The 9,838-nt window shown below is 41.7% G+C and overlaps 1 protein-coding gene across 5 annotated transcripts in view; it reads right to left on the bottom strand.

The window, feature by feature from the left end:
- Nucleotides 1-310: 310 nt before the first annotated feature.
- XPNPEP3 (X-prolyl aminopeptidase 3) overlaps nt 311-9,838 on the bottom strand; it is a 75,867-nt gene continuing 66,339 nt past the window's right edge. For 4 of the 5 annotated variants that reach the window (XM_078449419.2, XM_078449421.2, XM_078449423.2 and 1 more), the window contains 3 exons: nt 7,158-7,338; nt 5,976-6,096; nt 311-3,910 (listed from right to left, as the gene is read on the bottom strand). In XM_078449419.2, the coding sequence (XP_078305545.1) occupies nt 3,744-3,910; nt 5,976-6,096; nt 7,158-7,338 (469 nt within the window). In that variant the 3' untranslated portion in view covers nt 311-3,743. The remainder of the gene's footprint in view (nt 3,911-5,975; nt 6,097-7,157; nt 7,339-9,838) is intronic. The other variant, XM_078449420.2, reaches the window with a different exon arrangement.

Below are 9,838 nucleotides of genomic sequence, written 5' to 3'. Positions count from 1 at the left end.
GGCCCGACGCCCAATGTGGGGCTTGATCTTACGACTGTGAGGTAATGACATGAGCCAAAATCAAGAGTCGGACATGTAACTGATTGAACCACCCAGGTGTTCCTAAATTATATATTTTTAAATATGTATTTATTTAAGTAATCTCTACGCCCAATGTGGGGCTTGAACTCACAGCCCTGAGATCAAGAGTCGCACACTCTACTGACTGAGCCAGCCAGGTGTGCCTCTTTATAAGACATTTTGTAAAACAAAACGTTCTCACATTTAAAGCTATAAACTCTAGATGTGAAAATAACACATACACGCCACACACTGTTATATGGTTTATTTTTAAAATGATAGTAATAAATGCTTTTCCCTTGTTGGGAAATGACATACCTATTTTCAGTGGATAGAGCCTTAAAAAGTAACAGCGTTCTGTTCAAACTGAACTTGTATAATTGCACAAAAGTCATACAAAGCATTAAGAAATGCTAACAAAGCCTGCAGCTCTCTCAGATCCTCATTGAGCACACCCCGTAAGGCCTTGATTTCAGTGGGGACCCCCGATCTGAGCAATACTGATGCCCACGCCAAGTTCCTCAGTGACACTTAGGCAGAGGTTAAGAACAGTCAGGAGGACCCACATGCTTTGTGACAACGGAATTCTGCTCTCATTAAACATTAGCATTAATGATGCATTCACTTTCTCATTATATTAGGAACATTAAACACTTCAGCTTGAAGTATATTTTCCCAGGCTTAAAATGTAACCCTATCAGCTTAAGTTTTAGGTGACAGATTCCCACCTCAGGAAATTAAATTAAAAAAAAAAAAAAAAATTAACATCATAAAAACCTCTTCCAAGAGGGTCCTTTATGCTGCCACCAGCCTGGGTCCTCACTTATTTTCTAACACACACACACACACACACACACACACACACACACACTACATTATTGTTGATCATATGCCAACTGAGGGGTGGCAGATAGGTTCTGACTCAGATCCCAACTTTGTTTTATTGGTAGCGGTTATTGGAAACAGAGTGTTCCAAAGGACTCTGAGGTCACCGCTGACCTGGTGGGCAGTCCCCATGCCTTACTTGTGATCTCTCACACAGACATGGGGGAAGGGGAGCCAGCACTCCTGCATCAGATCTGTAATCTTTGTATTATCAAGAAAGCTAAAGGAGGGTGTTGGTTATCTAAGCTCTGAAAAATATAACAGCTCAATTTTCCTATTTTAATGAGTTACAATGTCTTTATCTTGGGTTTTCTTATTTTATGAATCTTTATCTCAAATTAAGATATAATGTCTATGGTAGGATTTTTCCCTTTCTGACCTTGTTACAAAGCTTAGTGAAAAAATAACCAAGTTTTAAAAGAAGACACAAAGAGAACTTTAAGTCATCTCATGAGGAGTACCTTCCTAATTTGGATATGAGGACTATGGGAAGAGGAGGGTTTCTACTCCAGTATTTCTACTCCTGTGTTTTAAATAAACAGTCTGTTTGTTGAGTAGGAAGAAAAAGAGCAGTTCCTGAGACAAACACACAAAAGGATGTGGCAGAGGCTATCTGGAAGTGCTTCCTTCATTTAGATGGTATGCATCATCAATGACCCAACCATCTCTCTTCAACTGAGGGAGAAAAATCCTAGTGTAACATTTGAAGGATTTCTGAGAATTAAGGTTTTCATTCGGAGAGGCCGGTGTATGAGACTTCGACATGGAGGAAATGTGGGGCATGTCTGTGGTGTGGCTAAGAATGTGTGACATTCTTGCACTGTGCACCACTATCTGCTTAACAAATCCCGAATATATCAGGCGGCCCAGAAACACTAGGCCAGCTCTTGATGGTGCTGACAGTCTGATCCGATGCTTAGCTACTGAAGTTAATCTGGGACTCAAAGGACAATATACTTGGGCCAGGGACTAAAAATCACCAGAAGAATTCTGCAACAGCCATTCTGTGGCTCGCGACAGCTGCAGAACTTGACTAGGTTCTAACCAGAAGTCTGTTTCATGTCCAGGTATGACGCTATACATAAAAGTCACTGGGCTTTTACTTAGAAAGTTGAAGACTACTGAAAACGATTTATAGCCAGAAAAGGAAATTCCTTATTTCAGTATTGTAAATGAACAAAGGAAACTCAATCCAAGGAAAGGGTCGTTGGGGCCACAGAAGCCCAGAGGGTGAGAAGTTGTGGATTTATTTTCAGTCCCCTTCTTTTAGAAAGTAGCACAGGGCTGAGAAGTTGGAGGGAGGGGGGAGGACAGGCCCGGGGACGAGACTCCGGCTGTGTGGCCATCCATTCCCACAGCTGCTTAGCAGAGCCAAGCATTCGAGGGTGAGCACTGGCAGGACACCGTGTGTATCACTGATTTATAACATGATCTTTGTCCCCTGATGATGCCGGGTGTCTGCTTTTGGCTGTGTACCTTGGGTTTTCCTGGTAAGATGGGCAAATATCTAACACCAAGTGTTAATCCCCTTGCCTGTTTCTTTCTTAAAATCCCTTGACTTTACGCTCTAACGACCAGCAGGTTCTGTACATCTTGGGCCATATCCAGGTTTAAAGGAGGTGAACACACTAGTTCTAGGACAGAAGCTCCCAAATAAACCACTTGTGACAATCTAGCCCTGTTCATTCTGCAAACTGAGTTCTTGTATGACTGCAGCCAGTGCCGTGTTGAGGGAAATATGACTCCTTCCTACTGCCCTTCCAGGGCTTCTCATTTCATAGAGAAATGAAAGGATCACAGGATGTTCTTGGTGAACTCTTGGTGAGTTCTGCATTTTGCACTAGAGGAAACTACAGAATTGTAACAGGAGCATCTCTCTGAAACGTGGGTGCCATTCCTCTGACTTCAAGAGGGTTAAGGAGAGGATCTACCTTTTCCCCAGGGCGGCAGCTTCTAGGGTGTGCCATAAGGGTCAGTGCACTAAGAATCTATCAAGAAAGCATGGATGCCTGGGATAGGAATCATCTTCAGCCTGAGAACAGATGGACAGAGGTCTAGATCTACAGAAGACACATATGTTTTTCTTTCTCTTCCATCTCTTCCCTTATCAAGAGTCTAAACATCTTCCAGGCCATAGGCAGCCAAATAGCGAGAAAAACTCAAAACTGTTTTAATAGTTAGTGTTGCTAGAATCTGGATTAGAGCTGAATGGTGGGACTGCAGGACACCAGTGCCCACAAGGGCTCATATGGCTCCAGTAGAGACGTAGGATCTGGAAAAAATGGACAGGAGTTATGGAAGGTATGTACTAGCCACCCACAATCACTGACAGGTGGTTTTTAGTATAGGCAGAGACACTGGTGGTTAGCTCAAAATACAAGCATCATAAACATCTTATGACATTAGGTAGATCTTAGCCAAAGTACAGAAAGGGAAAGACCTGGAGAGAAGGAGAAAAGTTTCTGTATATTTAATTGTGTTAACTGGAATGCATGGAGATATGTAACCACGATTTTTCTTTACATTTAAAAATTCAAACTGCCTTGGTCATTAACTGTACAGAGTTAATGTTACTGAAGTTGTAGTAACATCCAGTTCAAAAATTCAATTTTCTAGATTTCTAGATACTTACAACAAAGAAAGATCACACACAATTACATACATTCATACAGTTGCCACACTCCCAAACAGAACACGTGTATAAATGTGCACACAGAGACACACACACTCAGGACATGCGCACAGATGCGAACAAACACCCCCTTTGAACCTGAGCTGCACGTGGGCTGCAGTGAGGGTCAAGAGGCCCTGCTGCATATCTGTTCTATGTCATTCATTTCTTTGGGACAATCTGCAGAAAGGATGAGAGGTGAGTCCTGAGTCACCACTACATCATCTTCAATCCGTACACCAAGACCACGAAACTTCTCTGGGGCATCTCTGTCATCCTCTGGAATATAAATGCCTGAAAAGTAGAAAAAAGAATGTGCTGTTCATAAATGGCAGTAAGTGGATGATTTGGGATAAGTAAGTTAACCTCTCTGTGTTACAATTCATCTGTAAAACTGGGATCCTAACAGTATCTACCTAGAATTTTGGATATTAACTGAGATAATACACATAAAAGTGTGTGGCACATAATGGTCAATAAATGTTGGCTATCATTACTAGAACTATTACTCTAGTTTTGTGAACCAGACTACAGGCGCCACGTGACCGTGATAATAGTGATCATGATTCTGTCATATTCTAGTGGTTCAAGCAGGCCACTAAAGTTACTTTTGAGTATGTTAATATATGCCAGAAACCAGTAGATTATATAAATGCATTCTTTTCCTCCCGAATCATCCCATGGGAAAAGGGAACTTTGCTAAAATAAGGACATAAAGTATTTTAAAATATATGAAAAACACTTATTTTGAGATTATTAGCCTGAACAACCATAAACTAGAAAAACTCAAGTAAGCTCTTTCCAATAAGCCGTAAATATAACTGATGTACACAATGGAGAGTAAGAGAGAAACAGGAAGACTTTAACAGACATTTGGACAATTCTAAGAGTCCCCTTTCTAATCATGAAGTAAGATAAGAACAGGTCTTTTCATATTTAAGAAACTGGAAACTTCCTCCACTATACTCACAGATGCTGCCCTGGGATAAAAAGAAAAAGATCAGTGAAGGAAAATGTATTCAAAGTCTAAGGAAGCACCCATGTACCAACCAGACTATACTGAATAATACATAAGGCATACATAATAGCAACATGTGACTGGGTACTATAAAGTCGGGTCCCAACTATAATTTATATACTTTAGAGATGAAAACACTTGAAATCTATTGTTGAAATACATTTTCTTGACAAAAACAGCATCATTATTCAAAAATCACTCTTGGGGGGCACCTGGGTGGCTCAGCTGGTTAATTAAGTGTCTGACTTTGGCTCAGGTCAAGATTTCACGGCTCATGAGTTTGAGCCCTGTATGGGGCTCTGTGCTGACAGCTCAGAGCCTGAAGCCTGTTTCATATTCTGTGTCTCCAGTTCTCTTTGCCCCTCCCCTGCTCATACTCTGTGTCGCTCAAAAATAAATAAACATTAAAAATTTTTTGGGGGGGCGTCGGGGAGGCTCAGTCAGTTACGCGTCTGTCTTCAGCTCAGGTCATGATTTCATGGTTCATGGGTTCAAGCCCTGCAATGGGCTCTCCGCTTTCCGCACAGAGCCCGCTTCAGATCCTCTGTCCCCTTCTTTCTCTGCTCCCCCCCCACCTTCTCAAACAACAACAACAAATTTTTTTAAATCACTCTTGGGGTGCCTGGGTGACTCAGTCGGTTGAGCATCTGACTCTTGATTTTGACTCAGGTCATGATCCCAGACTTGTGGGATCAAGCCCCATGGGCTCTGAGCTGAACATGGAGCCTGCTTAAGGTTCTCTCTCTCTCTCTCTCTCTCTCTCTCTCTCTCTCTCTCTCTCCCCCCACCCCCTAAAAATTAAAAACAAAAAACAAAACCAAAAATCCCTCTTGTAACATCAATCCTTACACTCCACTGTGACCACCACTTTTCTGTGGAATTCTGTCCACTGCCCAGGATCGTTCAAACCGGGGAGCTTAGATTGCCAGTTTCCTGTCAAACTTGCGAGAAAGGACCTGGACACCAAGAAGCAGAGCAGCTCTCTGAAGGAAAGCACCTGTGGCTTCAGACGCGTGAGCATCCCACCACTAAACAGGAGACGAGTAGAAATTGGCCCCGGGAAAGGCAGGGTCTAAAAAAAGATTTATTTCTTAATATCTACTTATAGAAAGCAGTCTCCATCTGTTGTTTACTGGAGAAGTCAAATGAAACAAATTGTGTGATGTTAAATAGGAAAGCTCAAGGAAAATCTAAAATAAAATTCCCTTCTACACTGAAGAGATCCATTTTCCTGTCTCTCCTAATTTAATTATGTTGGTTCAGGTAAAACTAAGCAACATTTACCTTTCTACCTGATAGTGTCATGTGTCCCACGGGATCAGGGCCTGCACCCGCCCTTACCTGGCTCTACTGTGATTACCATACCAGGCTGTAGAGGGAGGGAACGGGGCATGTCAGGGGTGTCGTGGACATCCATCCCGAGGTAATGGCCAACGTGATGAGGGCAGTATTTTCGAGCAGTCTGGAAAAGATAATCACCACAGTGTTATTAGGGCAATGACCCCTTAAGGGGAAAGCTGGGCATGTATCGATCAGTGAGATATGTGTTAATACCTCCCCCCTGGTTCTGCCACTTAGGTTTAACCTGTCCTCTGGTTAATGCCTAAGAGACCCGATAAACTGCTACCTCTTAAATGCAATTCTGCTGATGGCATTCAAATGCGTCCAAGTTTCCATTCCCACTATTTGATATACTACATACATGCTGACTTGGGTAACCCCAGCAATGACTACAGTAAATGAAACTCTTTTCAGGGTGGAGGGAGGATGATTATGTTAGAATAGTTCTCTTTTCAATGTTCACAAGTCCCTCTCAGAAAGCCTGCTCTGGAGACTGAATATCTCACAGCAACTTGTGGAGTAGGCACAGGACATTAAATTAACACAGTAATTATTAGGCATTTACCGGCTTGGATATTCCTATCTGTTAATTAGATTTGTTGGCTGCAGCAGCAGGAGGAATTTATAGCGTCTTTCCTATTGATAAAAGAAATCCTGGCAGCCTAAACTTGGAGATGAGATGCCTTAATGGTCTGTTTGGTGTGGCCACCTGGCATCTTAATTTACAGCTAAGGTTTTACATTTTTACTGAATATTATTACATTTTGGCTACAGATGAAATTCACCAAAGACGTGGCCCTTGGGGATATTGTTAGTCTCACCAATGTCACTGAAGCAACAAACACCCTCCCCCATGATTTCTACTTTTCAAAATCACCACAAAAGGACTGAGAGTTAACCTTTTATCCTTTTTGTGTCCTTTTCCATTCTGTCTGCATCAGCCTTCATTTTATATTTTCTGCCCACTGAGCTACTTATACAGGATGCAACGATCTAGAATGTGCTGCCATCTTCTGGAAGAAATAAGTACTGACTCCTTTTGTTTTAATCCATGTTCAATCTAAACCTCTTCTAGATGAAGAATCACAAAGACCATTTTTAAATCTAATTAGTTTTCTAGAGGCTGAAACCCAGCAGCACATCAGGTGTTCTTGAGAGCCGAGGTCAAAAGAGGGGCCATACCTTGAAGGCATTATTTTCCTTAATGTTCTTCACAATCCCCAACTCCTTCAGCTTCTGGGCTATCAGTGTCAGCATCAAGCTGTAGATGTTCTCCAAGCTTGTCCCAGGGGAGCAGAGCGTCAGACAATCTCTCTGAATCTCTAGAACAGCTTCATAGAGTTCTGCCTGAGGTGCTGTGAATCTGGGGACAGGAAAACCAAAGAACTCACATTTGGAATAATCTGATATTGCAGGAAGTTTGCTTCCAAGTCTGATTAGGAAAAACTCCAAGGTGCTGATGATGGGGCATTGTTGATACCTAATCAGTATCAATATATCAGTACTGACAGGACCTTAATTGTGACCTAGACACTCAACAGGAAGAACAATAACTCTTCAAGCTGGGGCAGCAACAGCCTCTCCTGTAAACGATCAGCAGATATACATGAGGTGAGGCTAGCAGATAAAGTCAGCCATGAATGAATCTGGAGGGTCAGACCAGCCTCAACTTGATCCTTTCCATTTTTTTTTTTTTTTACCACTTTAAACACACACACACACACACACACACACACACACACACACACACACAAAGGGTGCTTGGGTGGCTCAGTTGGCTAAGTAAGCATCTCTGACTCTTGGTTTTGGCTCAGGTTATGATCTCACAGTTCCTGAGTTCGAGCCCCAGGTTGGGCTCATGTGCTGTTGGTGTGGAACCTGCTTAGGATTCTCTCTCTCCCTCTTTCTCTGCTTCTCCTCCACTCTCACCATGTGCTCTCTCTCTCTCTCAAAATAAATGAACATTTAAAAAGCAAAAGAAAACAAAGCCTAGGAATCCACTTCTTGTAGGTAAAACCTATGTCATGAGATAAACTAGTAGATACTCTGGATACTAGGTATCCTTAGAATAATAATTTCTTTAGCAATCATGGAGAAAAACGAGAAAAAATTAAGCTGGTGCGGTGTATGATATGTATTTTCTACACTGCTGATGGGGAGTGTAAATTAGTATAGCCGATTAAGTCAAAGGTTTTAATAAAAATATTCATAAAATTTGAGCTTATATTCTGTGCTAAGAATCCATCCTAAGAAAATATTTGACAAAAAACAAATAACCCGTGAAGAAATGGACAGAAAACACAAATAGACACTTCTCTAAAGAAGACATCCGGATGGCCAACAGGCACATGAAAAGATGCTCAACGTCGCTCCTCCTCAGGGAAATACAAATCAAAACCACACTCAGATATCACCTCACACCAGTCAGAGTGGCCAAAATGAACAAATCAGGAGACTATAGATGCTGGGGAGGATGTGGAGAAATGGCAACCCTCTTGCACTGTTGGTGGGAATGCAAATTGGTGCAGCCACTCTGGAAAACAGTGTGGAGGTTCCTCAAAAAATTAAAAATAGACCTACCCTATGACCCAGCAGTAGCACTGCTAGGAATTTACCCAAGGGATACAGGAGTACTGATGCATAGGGGCACTTGTACCCCAATGTTTATAGCAGCATTCTCAACAATAGCCAAATTATGGAAAGAGCCTAAATGTCCATCAACTGATGAATGGATAAAGAAATTGTGGTTTATATGCACAATGGAGTACTACGTGGCAATGAGAAAGAATGAAATATGGCCCTTTGTAGCAACATGGATGGAACTGGAGAGTGTGATGCTAAGTGAAATAAGCCATACAGAGAAAGACAGATACCATATGGTTTCACTCTTATGTGGATCCTGAGAAACTTAACAGAAACCCATGGGGGAGGGGAAGGAAAAAAAAAAAAGAGGTTAGAGTGGGAGAGAGCCAAAGCATAAGAGACTCTTAAAAACTGAGAACAAACTGAGGGTGGATGGGGGGTGGGAGGGAGGGGAGGGTGAGTGATGGGTATTGAGGAGCGTACCTTTTGGGATGAGCACTGGGTGTTGTATGGAAACCAATTTGACAATAAATTTCATATATTGAAAAAAAAGAGAAAATATTTGAAATTCAAAGAAAGCTGAGTATATAAAAATGTTCACTGTAGATAAACTTTAAATGTCCCCTAATAAGAATGGTTAAATATAACAATATAATGAGTATAATGAACATCTACATACCAAATCCAAGTTCGGCCATGAGCAACATGTTATATTTGTATCACTATGAGGCTGCCCACACTCCAACCCCCGAAGTATTTCTAAAGAGTTTTTAATAGTTCTTATTTATTTATTTGTTTGTTTATTTTACTTATTTTTGAGAGAGAGAGAGAGAGAGAGAGAGGGAGAGAGAAAGTGTGAAGGATGCACCCACGTACAAGTAGGGGAGGGGCAAAGACAGAATCCAAAGGAGGCTCTAATTGACACAGGGCTTGAACTCACGAACCCCGAGATCATGACTGGAGCCAAACAAAACCAAGAGTCAGATGCTTAACAAACTGAGCCACCAGGTGCCCCTTAATAGTTCTTTTTTTAAAAGTTTATTTATTTTGAAAGAGACAGAACAAGCAGGGGAGGAGCAGAGAGAGAGAGAGAGAGAGAGAGAGAGGGAGAGAATCTCAAGCAGGGTTCACACTGCCAGCACAGAGCCTGACATAGGCCTGGAACCCACAAACAGTGAGATCACGACCTGAGTCGAAATCAAGAGTTGGACTGAGCCACCCAGGTGCCCTATTAATAGTTCTATTTTTAGTGTAAATTTTATATACACTAAAATACATAA

This window comes from Panthera onca, chromosome B4 (assembly GCF_046562875.1).
Source record: "Panthera onca isolate mPanOnc1 chromosome B4, mPanOnc1 haplotype 2, whole genome shotgun sequence".
Lineage (NCBI taxonomy): Eukaryota > Metazoa > Chordata > Mammalia > Carnivora > Felidae > Panthera > Panthera onca.
Note: the sequence above shows the minus strand (reverse complement) of the source record. Positions and strands in the feature narration are given on the sequence as shown.